General features: G+C 42.3%; 2 protein-coding genes across 3 annotated transcripts; one reads left to right on the plus strand and one right to left on the minus strand.

The window, feature by feature from the left end:
- Positions 1–65: 65 nt before the first annotated feature.
- pmvk (phosphomevalonate kinase) lies at positions 66–2186 on the minus strand. Of its 2 annotated transcripts, none has more exons than XM_031575880.2 (5): positions 1829–2186; positions 1418–1481; positions 920–1072; positions 410–575; positions 66–311 (listed from the first exon to the last, which is right to left on the minus strand). In XM_031575880.2, exons 1-5 carry the CDS (start codon positions 1915–1917, stop codon positions 136–138), a joined length of 648 nt encoding a protein of 215 aa, XP_031431740.1. In that variant the 5' UTR covers positions 1918–2186; the 3' UTR covers positions 66–135. The 2 variants fall into 2 exon arrangements, with proteins under 2 accessions (XP_031431740.1, XP_012678343.2); XM_012822889.3 differs by having other exon boundaries at positions 446–575; positions 1829–2165.
- A 326-nt stretch (positions 2187–2512) lies between these two features.
- On the plus strand, positions 2513–11888 carry decr1 (2,4-dienoyl CoA reductase 1, mitochondrial). The gene is made up of 10 exons (XM_012822886.3): positions 2513–2784; positions 3247–3449; positions 3847–3904; positions 5479–5565; positions 5996–6143; positions 7713–7812; positions 9399–9471; positions 10245–10391; positions 11222–11284; positions 11401–11888. Exons 1-10 carry the CDS (start codon positions 2704–2706, stop codon positions 11458–11460), a joined length of 1020 nt encoding a protein of 339 aa, XP_012678340.1. The 5' UTR covers positions 2513–2703; the 3' UTR covers positions 11461–11888.
- Positions 11889–12121: the final 233 nt, after the last annotated feature.

Raw genomic sequence — 12121 nt, forward strand, 5'->3', positions numbered from 1 at the left:
CATCTGACCATGAAGGTAATGTCAGTTGAAATACGTATGTACAAAAGAGAAAACAGGAAAAATACTTAATATTAAAAGAACATTTATTGTATTTTCTATCGGTAAAAATATACTGTGAAACTATCATTAACATTTTCAACCACTAATTGTCAGAGTTCTTTGTCCAGCATTGTCTCCAGATTTGTCCTCAGCCAGCACAAACAGTTCTTTCAGCTGCTCCTCCAGAAGGCCAGCATCTCCATCATTGTTAATTATCCAGTCAAACTGCACTCCCTGATCAAGACCACATTCAGACTCTGCATCATCTATACCTGTGGAAACAATGGATGGGGGTTGGGTGGGGGGCGTCAGTGCAGTTGCAAGATCTCTTACAAATGTGTAGTTGGTATGGTAATATGAAATTATTCACGGATTGGGCATGTGCACTTGGTTGGAATTGGGTCACCTGGGGAGAACATCCACCCCCTCTGTAATCTGGTTTGCTCTGAGGCCTCCACACGCACACAGCGACACTGCTGAGGAAACTCCCTCCAGAACCACTGCAGGTCTGACAAGCGCCGAGCATCACTGATAATCTGGGGAGGGGAGATGGTGTGATGAAGGTAGACTCTTCAAACATCTCTCAGATCTGTTTTTTCATCTTCACACAAGAACATGAGGTTCCACTTGGATCCCACTTTAGTTTTAAAGTCGCAACAAACACTTTCAACCCCTTTTGACGACAAACAAACCTTCGCATGGAAGAAGAGGTACATGATTTATGTTGTTTTATTAACATTGCAGCATTTTGGGCTCCTAACACTGAACATATGTAGAGAATCCAAAACATGTAAGTAAAGTGTACATGTTGGTTACAACGAAATTCAGAGCACATCTATTTTCAGGGATGAAGACTAAAGATAAATCATCAACATCTTACCCACACAGGCTGTTTGGCCTGTCTGATGGCCAACCGGCAGAAGAACCCATGATCCTCCTCCCTCTTCCTCTCCCCCCACCGAATCATGTCGGCTCTGTACTTTTCCTTATACTGACCAGCTCCCAGCAGCTCACTGTAGTCCAACCCATGATCCTAATATGAGGACCATCAAAGGAAAGGCTCTTAGATTGCATTGAATTTGATGACACCGCCAAAAAGTATACACTAATGCCTAAGGTATTTTTATATTTTCAGAACATACTCCAGCAATTACACCTTGTAGACTGTAGCTATATGACCATTTCCATATTATATCCTACATACCAATGTCCAGGATAATGGGTGATTTACACTTCACATTGAGAGGTGCAACAACAACAAACATTCCAAACAATTAACACCACTATTATTGTCACACCTTAATTCAAGAGAACATTATGTTGCGTTTAATTGCAGAGCTAGTAATCTGACTTGATGTGAGATGATCTTTTAATTTACCTTTGCATATTGTTCTTTCAGGGGCCCAGAGAGACGCAGGATGCAACATACATTAGCACCCAGCCTGGTTGAAAGCAAATTATACATTGTGCTTAGCTTTGAAGGGATTTGTGTTGTTTGTTGTCAATATGGAATAATTATTCATTTCTAAAACCTAAATACATGTTTCCTAACATTGCTGTCAATACATCTATTATTTTCTGGTTTCAGACAAATGTGTGCATTTCTACGTAACATTTCTCCAACGTAGCCTACTACGCATGGGAACAATTGAAGACTATCACTGTTCTGTCAGAATTAGGCTACATTATGGTAGATCTAATTCCAGAAACATGGCACATGAGTTGTTGACAAGATTCAAGCAATGGGTGAAAGTAAATCTCATTAGAGAGAAAGACCATAGGACCTCACCTTTCCTGAATTCTGTCGGTTACATAGTCCTTTCCGGATTTACGTTTACCACTAAATATAAGTATCAATTCAGGTTTTGTGGTGGACATCACTGCTTTCTTTGCAGTCAATGTTCGCAGAACTACTTTTCCGCATGTTCACTAGGCATTTTCATACAAACGGATGGCACCACTGACATATTTACCTTAGTGTACCGAAAAAATGCGCAAAAATAAAATACATAAACCCAAGCACTTGTTGAACTAAGTGATCCGTTTACATCAGTGTCGGTACTACATGAGCTTGAATATTTAATTTGCCATAAAGTCGCCACAGTAGATTATGGCGTAATGGGGGGAAGTCCTCGGAAAACCTTTGCATGTTATCTGTAGTTCCTTGTCTACATGTGTTTACGGTATCATCGGATGAGCGTCTGACCACGGCGTGCTTGATCATGGAATGTGGAAATGGGGGTGGTTTATACTTACCTAATTGAAATGTGGCTGCAAACACAAATATATCAGAATTGCGTAATCATTTTGTTTGATACAGAATAGCTGAGGCTAAAACAATAATACAATTCAATCAAACTAAAGCGTATACGTTGAAGAAATGAATCCGAGGCACCATAACTCTCCCTTTGATCTGTAGTAATGGTGGCGGCGTCTTAAAGTCGTCGTGTTATGTCACTACACACATTATTTGTGAAGAAACTGAAGTGGAACTTTTGCCACCACCATAGCTTCGCCAGCGTATCCCCTCTGTATCTGTCATAGATAGTTAAATGATTTGTTGGCGGAGTTGTAGGGTGAGATTTCCTTTTAGTCACTGTTTTGTAGGTAATAGTTCACCACTTCACCCTCGTACTGGGTCAAAGTTCACGTAACTTTGAAAACATGGCATATCCATTGCTCGGGCGCTTAGGAGTTTACAAACGCAATGTAACCCTACCAATCAAAGTACTCACACATTTACGGGTAAGATTGTTTTGTACCTGAGAGTTTTGCATTTGTGTTTAAAGACGTGGTGAACCGGTAGCTGGTGGTAGTGTTAACCTAGTGGTAACCTTGCTTTGGGTTGTGAGAGATGGCTAGCCAGATAGGAAACTGAACATGGAAAAATGCCAGCTAGCTAATGCAATGCATGCATTATTAGCATAAGTTGCGAACAACTCACAGTCTTGTGCATTCTTATGTGTGAGCAGTTTGACGTCACAGCTGCAACGAAAAAGATGATTATTACTTGCAGGTGTCCATCTAGGAAGCTGACCATACTTACCTTTAGTAACCTTTTAAACATTGTATTCTAGAACAGAAGTCTGGTATAGACATTGCCCTGTTTGGCTGATATAAAATAAAATTGGTATAAGTAACTCCCATTAATTGCATGTATTACATTTTTTCACTGCGAAATAATAACTTCCATTAATTTTCATTCAGGCCTTTAGTAATGGGACTTATGTACTGTGCAAGAGTTCCCCGCCTCCACAAGCTGTGTTCTTTCCCCCATCCGAGGGGGCGATGCTGCTCCCAGGGACATTCAAAAACAAAGTGGCCTTCATCACAGGCGGAGGGACGGGTTTAGGTCGAGGCATGACGACCACCTTATCAAGCTTGGGTGCTGAGTGTGTCATTGCAAGCAGGTCAGCATCAGTGATTTCGTGTCATACGGTCAAAGGTGCCTATTAAACATCTTGATCAGTTATGAAAGATTTACCTAGGCATTGCTTAAATTAGAGCACACAGAGATAGACGGATAAACTTCTCAATGCTTTTTTATGTTTTGAGTTGTTATAGTTTCCTGACTGTGTGCTGGTTCACTTAGTCACTCAGAATGAATCAGGGAGTAACCCATTTGTTTGATGAACAGGGTGATTCATATCAGCACACTGCCTGAAAATGCTCTCTACTTATCTCAAGCTGAAATATTACAGACACTTCCTGCCACATGCCCTCATACAATTTTGGAGAACTCATGATGTTCAGTGTAGGAGAAGAACAACTTGTGGCAAATGCTAAAGCATCTTATTTTGTTTTTAGAAAGCTTGACGTTTTGGAAAAGGCTGCTGCAGAAATTTCAGCACAGACTGGCAACAAGGTAATAATAATGTATATGAAAAATATCAGCATTTGCTGACCAGTACTCCAAGGTCTGTTAGGGGATGGGTTTGTGTTATTTTGTAGCCTGACGATGTCATACTCATAATTCTAGTCAGAATATGAGTCTGATATCGCTCCATTGGGCTGTGATTATGGGGCGTGTTTCAACCGAACCAGGAGAAAAAATGCCTCTTCGCTCAATTGGTTACCTACAACCAATCAGAACAACTAGTATGTGACCAGGGCCAGCTGATACATTACACTTTTACCGGATCCCGTAGGAAGGAAGGCAAAAACATCTTTTCGATTGACAAATGCCTTAATCGCGTTTCTCTGTTCCTCTTTCAAAATGAATGCACTGTCAATGTCTAAATGGACTCAAATCTATACATTTCAGCTCTCCAGCGGCAGCCATGTTTGTTGAAAACGAATTCAACTCGTGTGTTGGTGACGTGGTTGGTTACGTTACTGTTGATCATCTGTCCATCATCGTATAAAGCCCGCCTTAACAATTTGATTGGTACGGCCGATATCGAGCCGCAGATAATTTCTCCTCAATGGAGTAATGCCAGACCGAACTTCCCAACCAAAAAATGTGTGGGCGGGGCTAAATTCGGTCTGGTATCCAGGCTAGTTATTTTGCCAATATCACTTAGAATTGCATCAGACATCTAGAATTGACTTTTAAACTGTTAAATTAGCAACTTTGCAAATAACATTTAGAATGCACATTGAACTTATTTATAAGCTAAATAACAACCCTCATTAAGAGGTCTTCATTTCAATACTTTGCTGATTGATTGTTTGATGCTTTGTTTGTTTATGTTACTGTATCACATCTGAAATTGCTTAAAGTAACACTATGGAGTTTCTGGAGCCGCCAGGTAAGGGACTACTTTCTGCTGGACTATTCAGTAACTTATTTGCGGTCTTGCTTTGTCTTGTGTTGCACTTGCTTGATGTTTGACTGTGTTAGGAAAGTTGTTGGCAAGCTAGCCAACATAGCTATCACAATAACATTACAAAGAAGCCGACGCGAGAGCACTTATTACTAGCATCAATGTCCAAGCGTGTTATAATAAGCTTGCTAACATCGCTAACGAGATGTCTTGCTAGCAGCTAAACTTAGCGAAACCTGTTGAAATTTGCTTACTTTGTTTATGACAAACTAGCAAGTCAACAACTTTCCTAACACAGTCAAACATCAAGCAAGTGCAACACAAGACAAAGCAAGACCGCAAATAAGTTACTGAATAGTCCAGCAGAAAGTAGCCCCCTACCTGGCAGCTTCAGAAACTCCATAGTGTTACTTTAAATAAAGATATCTAAGTGTATTGCAGAATCACAATCATTTTGGCTATTGATTAACCTTGATGATCAGAGAATACAGATACATTTTGATCCTGATTGAATTGTGTGGTCCCTGCTGATTCCACCTGCTATAGAGATGAATCAGTCTGTATCTTAAGCTTTTCCCAGGGGTGGACATGATGTCCTGATACACTAAATATATATGTATCGATATACTGTATATTGAACCTTTGAATCACTCAGCCAGTATTTCTCCAACAGGTCCACGCAGTACAGTGTGATGTGAGGGATCCAGCGTCTGTAGAGGCTGCTGTGACCAAGTTTGTCAATGACGTGGGTCTCCCTGATGTAGGTACAAACATTCAGCCTGCACTGTAAAGGCCTCATCACAGATCTGTCACTTCACTGTGTTTTCTGAGGTATCATTGCTAAAAGATTCATTATGTATGTTTCAATGTTTCTGGTATGCAATTTGGCAGAGGTTTCTTTCTATAAAAATATAACAACTTAATTTACGTACTATAACCTTTGCTACATGGTGTATTGGTAGGTAATATATCAAAGCTGCTTTGAGTTGACACACGAAAAATAAATCTACTCTACTTGACATTGTTTAAAACTCTAAAGCACTTACAAGAATGGAAACCTGAATTATGAATCTCTGATCATGTATTTAATGAAACCTCACATATGTTCATGCTGGTAAAACCACTGCATACTTGTGCATTTTATTCTTGAGTCCATTAATAGTTGTCTGTCTGATTTTTCCATTCCACAGGTGGTAATCAACAATGCCGCTGGTAATTTCATCTCTCCCTCAGAGAAGCTGTCTGCTAATGCCTTTAGGACCGTCACAGACATTGTGCTGAATGGCACGGCCTACGTGACTCTTGAAATCGGGAAGCGCCTTATTAAAGCTGAAAAAGGTGATCTCTTAAATGTTGATTTGCCTTCTCTCTCCCCCACATTCAAAGGATAGATGAACTTGCCTGAGGTTTTCATCTTTTCCATGTTTTCTTGGCAATCCTAACCATTTATTTAAGTTTGTCAGAATCAGCTGGCAGGTTTTCTGTGGGCCTCTTAGGCTACTAATCAAAGAGAAGGTGTTGCACTGGCACATGTAAAGTGCATATTCTGTAGTCAGTAAAAAAAATGAGAGTGACTGCATAGCGCATAGCCTAGGTGTCTAGTTGGAATGGCAGGTTTGTTTATCTGTACTTCACTTTATCATATATCATGACAATTCATTTGAAGATGTTACTAGTTGCTAATAGAAACATGGCAAAAAAGTGGCAAATTATTGCATACTGTCTCTTTAAAGAGACGCCATAGTCTGTGAACAATGAGAGTAATTTCACAGACTCCAAATGAAACTCAAACAAACCCAGTTGGTGTGCTGTAGTATTAAGACCACAGGGTGGCAGGCACACTCTTCTGCGCTGAAAATGAAATGGTATGCTTGATCCATTGAAAACTGCTCCCAAAAGCATGCTGTTGTACCAGCTAACCCTGTAACCTTTTCACTCATATTGTATTTGTACCAGCCACTGTTTGGTAATTAAGATAATGTATGTATTCATCAGTGTTATACAGTGTATATGATGTGGTAGGAACATCAGCAATACACTAATTGCAACCATGAGATTTTGGTTTTTATAGGAAACCACATAGTCAACAAAGCAATGGAGCCATTTTACATCCCTACCAGTCATAGAGATCTGCACCAGTGTACTCTGCATACCCTTTCAGTCGACACATCATTCATCCTTGTGTTCCTTTGACCTTAAGGCGCCGCAGTCACTGTATGTGGTAATGCAGGTCTTATTGTCCAGCGCCCAAGGCTCTCTGTGGGTTGCGTGCTTCATCCCACACTAGCCATGCACAGTCAAAGGGACGGCTCTACATAAACCATAGAGCAGGCTGCTCAAAGACAACACACCATGCAGTTTCGCTTTAGGCCCCAGCACCAGTGTTGCCCCACCCCCCAATGGCCTCCTCTTCAACTCCTCTCACTCGGTGTTGTTCTTGCAGAGGGCCTATCCATCCTTTGATTGTAGTGACCTTTTCCACTTCCCCAGAAAACAGTTATTAATAAAATTGCAATCAGGCCTTTGTGAGGGAACATAACAGACATAAAGGGCCGGTGTCTCTCATTTGCCTTTTCAGCCGTAGGGCAATTAAGAGGCTTCCGTAGAGCGGTTACCCTCCTTTTATGTTTGTTTCATTGATTGTGCCGCATGTCTAGCCATTGGTGGCAGCACTCTGTGAAGCTGTATTTAAATGAATGATGTCCTTTAATTCTCATGTCTGGAAAAGGCTTGGTACGATTATAATTGCAAGTACGTTTGTCCGTTATTCGTTTGAGTTTAGGCTGAGGCTGATTTTTGAGTCACTGATGGACTCATCAATTTGCTCTGGTCAAATGAAGCTAGGAGGTTGAACAACACTTGATTTGATTACTTATTGATTGATTTGTTTGCTTACTTCTTTCCCAGGAGCTGCGTTCTTGGCCATCACCACTATCTATGCGGAGAGTGGCTCTGGCTTTGTGGTCCCCAGTGCCTGTGCCAAGGCCGGTGTGGAAGCTATGTGCAAGTATGTCTAGCATCTGCAAGCATATTACTCAAAAGAAACACAGAAATTGTAATCGCCTCTGTGCAGTCCCCATTTGAAGACGTTACAAAAGGTCCCACCCATGTCAAATCACCCATCACGCTATCTTAATGTATTTTTCAAGGAGGGCATTTATTAGCATTAATGAGTGTACCAGCACTTTTAATTTACATCTTAAATGTGGAGCCTCTGTCTTGATCTCCCTGGGAAAGTTGCCCATAATTAAGATGGATGGAATGTGCAGAATTACATCAACGGACAGGACAGTTTTCATTTTCCCTTTATGTGGACAGGCCTCTCATTAGAAAACATGAATTCTGACTGACGCCTTCAATTAAAAAAAAATTAAAAATCAGATATTCCTCGAAATGTGATATAAATGTTCTATAAAGGATACTCTCAAAGACAGTTCACGAGCATAGTTAATACATCTGATTGATATCAAATTTGCAATATATAAATCCCAATCCAAGTTTATGGTTCTGCCTGAGATGCATACCTGTGGTCAGTCCAGTTTGCTGTTTTGTGACATGAAATGTGTTTGAACAGCGGTGTGTGAGTTGGTGTCCCTCGCCCCCTCTCCCCTTGTAAGACACCTCACTTTTTACAGGCACATGAAAAAAGGCATTACTGTGATAAATGGGTCACTGTGCTCCTACCTCTTCCCTCAGACAGATGGTTAATGAGGGGAGAGGCCAGGGCAGGAGAAACGGACAGACACACACAGACACGGGCGTAAAACACACCGAGGCCACCTCTAAACTGTGTGTGTGGCATGGCCTCACGTGAGGCTCTCCGACTATACTGGAGGTAGTAGGCAGTTTTCTGGTTTGCCTTTAGACAGAACCAGCTATGTGTTGGGGAGTACTTTCCCTCAAGCATATGTAGAGAATTTGCAGAGGTAAAGCTGACTGATCCATTTATATTCTAAGTGCAAGACTCCTTTTTGTCTAGGGATCACTATCTGTCTCTATCCATTTTCCACTAATGGAACTCTTGGCTTTTGTGCAAGATTGTTCACCTGAAAAAATGACCCCACAGTTTTCTTTTTAAATGTTACATCTATATTGCAATCAGGGCTCGGCAGCGAAACTGGCCCCCAGATTTAGCTTTTTATTTATTTCACAGCCGTTCTCCGTGCACGTTCTATTTTTAGACCGGTATTTTGCTCATTTAGTATGCATTAGATCCTTGATGCTGACTAGGAACAAATCAATCTGCAGTACCCCCTCCCTGCCCACGCCTTTCTACTGCTCTTTTTCTTTGAGTGATTTGGAATGACCCTTAAAGCCCCTCTCCCCCCAACCCCCCCGCTTATTCCTTCCTTACCCGCCATGCATCCGGCACTTGGTTTGTGTTGTTGGAATAAACAGCATGAAAACAAGGGCCAAACGCTGGCACTCTCTTGGACATAATTGTACCCGGAGCCAGAGTGTTAACCCCATCAGGAGAGTTTAATGAGAAAGGGGCAAGAGCGCGAGGTTCACCGCGGGACTGGCCGTTGGCCTGCATGCCTACCCGCTCGCTCGCGCCCAGTCTGAGGAAGGATGTGTTTGTTTGTGCCGCAGGTCACTGGCCGCCGAGTGGGGACGCTACGGCATGAGGTTCAACGTGATTCAGCCCGGACCAATTAGGACCAAGGTAGGTTATCACACCAAAGCTTCCTGTTTTCCCCTTCATTTCCTTCTGTTGCAAATGAGGACTGATACAATGGGGTTGGCGGTGGTGGGGTGCGGGGGCTTGGTGATAAGATTCTGCTCAGTGTGATATCTCAATCCAATCCTAACCATGGCCATTTTATAGCTATTGTATTATTGTCACATGCAACTGATTACTTATATTTCTGACCCAAATCTTAGCACTGGTGGGTATTCCCATTTTAGAGCACAGAAGTGTGCAGAATGCAGAAGAAGTATGTGTCATGAGGGCTTAAGTATTCATTCCATCTTTCAAGTGCAATCAGCTGACTCACTCACACGACAGGAGCTAAAATATGGGAGCGCTGTTATTGTATGAGCTTGTGCAGTCAGAGTGAAAGTAGTGGGTAGGGCCCTGCATGAAACACACTCATCCTATATGAATCACTGTCAGCCTGGCTTTCCATTCACAAATTGTGTTGTGCTCCTATACTATGCCAGGATTTAACCTTAGGTCACCTGATTCTGCTAAGCCTCTTCTGAGGGCCATGGAAGAGGGTTAATTTTGAGAGTCGCATTGTCAGTGCTGCTTAATTAATATAATGCCATTTTTAATCAGCAGTCAATCTCTGCATGGTTCTTTTTTTCTATTTACAAACTGCACTGCAGAAAATATACCGAGGGTAGGTTGCTGGCAAACACAGTCTTTACATTTAGCCTCTGGGTGCACCAAAGCGTTCTCTCACCCACACCTAACTGTACACCGTCCTTCTGAAGGGTGCGTTCAGCCGCCTGGATCCCACCGGAATTTTCGAGGAGTCGATGCTTGGCAGGATTCCGGTTGGCCGCTTGGGAATGCCGGGAGAGATTGCCAACCTCGCCGCCTACCTCTGCAGTGACTACGCCAGCTGGGTGTCTGGAGCGGTGAGTCTGTGTGTGTGTGTGTGTGTGTGTGTGTGTGTGTGTGTGTGTTTTGACCTTGGGAGTGGTGGGGCTCTCCTCTGCTCCAAGGCAGGGCGGGGAGGCACAGGGGCCAGGGCCCTGAGTCTGCCCCAGAGGAGCGCTCCGGTTTCAGGCGCAGGGAGGGGAGAGCAAGGGCAGTGCTGCCACCTCTCTCCTCACCTCTTCAACAGCTGGCCTCAGAAACATGTGCTGCTCCGATCTCAGGGGCGTCATGTGGAGGTTATTACAGTATGCACATGGAGCACACAGACTTGCTCACAAAATAAGTGCACTAACGGCTCTTGGGCATTGGTTGATGTAGTGTATTTCTTTCTCAGTAATTTTCTCTCTCCCTCGCTTTCTCTGTTTCTTTCTCTCCCTCCCTCTCACTCTCTCTCCCTCCCTCTGGCTTGCTCATTTGCTTACCAGTGTGCACACGCACACGCACACGCACACGCACACACACACACACACACACACACACACACACACACACACACACACAAACATACATTATTTGTTCATATTTTTTAAATGCAAGGGAGAATTATACACTTCTAGGCTTAAGCTGTCTGTGTCCTGATATTTCTCACTGAAAATGTTGCAAGGCCCCTTTGTGTTTAAACAACTAAACTTTTCAGCTCAGTGGTGCTGTATTAGCCATAAAACTATCTCAGGACAAGGACATTCTTGCCTGCTGATAGATGGAGGTCTTTGACATTTCACCACAGCAGCCTTGGAGACAGAACATTTCATATCACTCCTCCGTCTTGAATCTTGACAAAGTCCTTATTCATTCATTCACTGCACAGATCATTCGGATAGATGGAGGAGAGTATGTGTCCATGGCCGGGGAGTTCAATGAACTCAGAACGGTAAGAACTGGAAATGCTCTCTGTTTTGCCAAAAGCTCCCTTTTTTTGAATGAGCTCTTTTGCTGTGAAATTGAATGGTTTTACGTCATGTTACATCTCCGTTTGTTCTCCTGCAGGTCACCAAGGAGCAGTGGGCTATGATGGAGACCCTGATCCGAAAAACTAAAGGCTCCTAAGGGATTTGACTGTTAATGGCAGTACTGTCTCTGTGTCTTCAGTCTTTTGTTGTTGTTTTGGTTTTGTAGGTAAACTATTCCCTCTGGAGTCAGCCTCTCTAACAGTTTTGAGGCATCAGTGCCTCCCCAAACCGTATCAATTTTTTTATTTTTTTTTATTCCTGAATAGTCTACGAGATTTGCCTTTATTTCTGAGATTGCCTTGCACAGTGCCAGTGGCCTTTTGATCATCCGCAGCACTATAACATATTCTGGTATGTAATGGAATGCCCTGAAGTACGGTTAGATGTGGGAGTGGTGAATTTTGAGGCCTTATTGTTACTAATGTTTTTTAATGTCTTGAACAAAAGTGCCATACAAACATTATTTTGCTCATAACCTGAAACAGAATAAATGTGGTCTATGAGAATACACCATTTAAAAACCCATTTGTAGCATTTTAATTTGTACATAAGACTAAATAATGCTTCTGTCATGTATTGTGTCAAATTCAAGGCGTCCTAGTGATACCCCTTGATCCAGTTTTACTGAAATATGTAGTGTACTGAAATATGTAGTGTGCTGATATTCAGATATAACTGTACATCAGTATTAGATCCTACACTTCCATTTGACCCTTTTTCTTCAAATCCATATATAGCCTTTTCTTTTGCCCTCCTTT

Source organism: Clupea harengus, chromosome 11 (genome assembly GCF_900700415.2).
Source record: "Clupea harengus chromosome 11, Ch_v2.0.2, whole genome shotgun sequence".
NCBI classification, from domain to species: Eukaryota; Metazoa; Chordata; class Actinopteri; order Clupeiformes; family Clupeidae; genus Clupea; species Clupea harengus.

What these genes read in the sequence shown, in the direction of transcription:
- pmvk (XM_031575880.2), bottom strand. Translation starts at nt 1,917, where the DNA reads ATGTCCACCACAAAACCTGAATTGATACTTATATTTAGTGGTAAACGT. An exon ending in TGAAAGAACAATATGCAAAG is followed by an intron (nt 1,073 to 1,417) that starts GTAAATTAAAAG and finishes TCCTCATATTAG; the next exon opens with GATCATGGGTTGGACTACAG. An exon ending in AGGCCAAACAGCCTGTGTGG is followed by an intron (nt 576 to 919) that starts GTAAGATGTTGA and finishes TCCCCTCCCCAG; the next exon opens with ATTATCAGTGATGCTCGGCG.
- decr1 (XM_012822886.3), top strand. Translation starts at nt 2,704, where the DNA reads ATGGCATATCCATTGCTCGGGCGCTTAGGAGTTTACAAACGCAATGTA. An exon ending in CAGCACAGACTGGCAACAAG is followed by an intron (nt 3,905 to 5,478) that starts GTAATAATAATG and finishes TTTCTCCAACAG; the next exon opens with GTCCACGCAGTACAGTGTGA. An exon ending in AGTTCAATGAACTCAGAACG is followed by an intron (nt 11,285 to 11,400) that starts GTAAGAACTGGA and finishes GTTCTCCTGCAG; the next exon opens with GTCACCAAGGAGCAGTGGGC.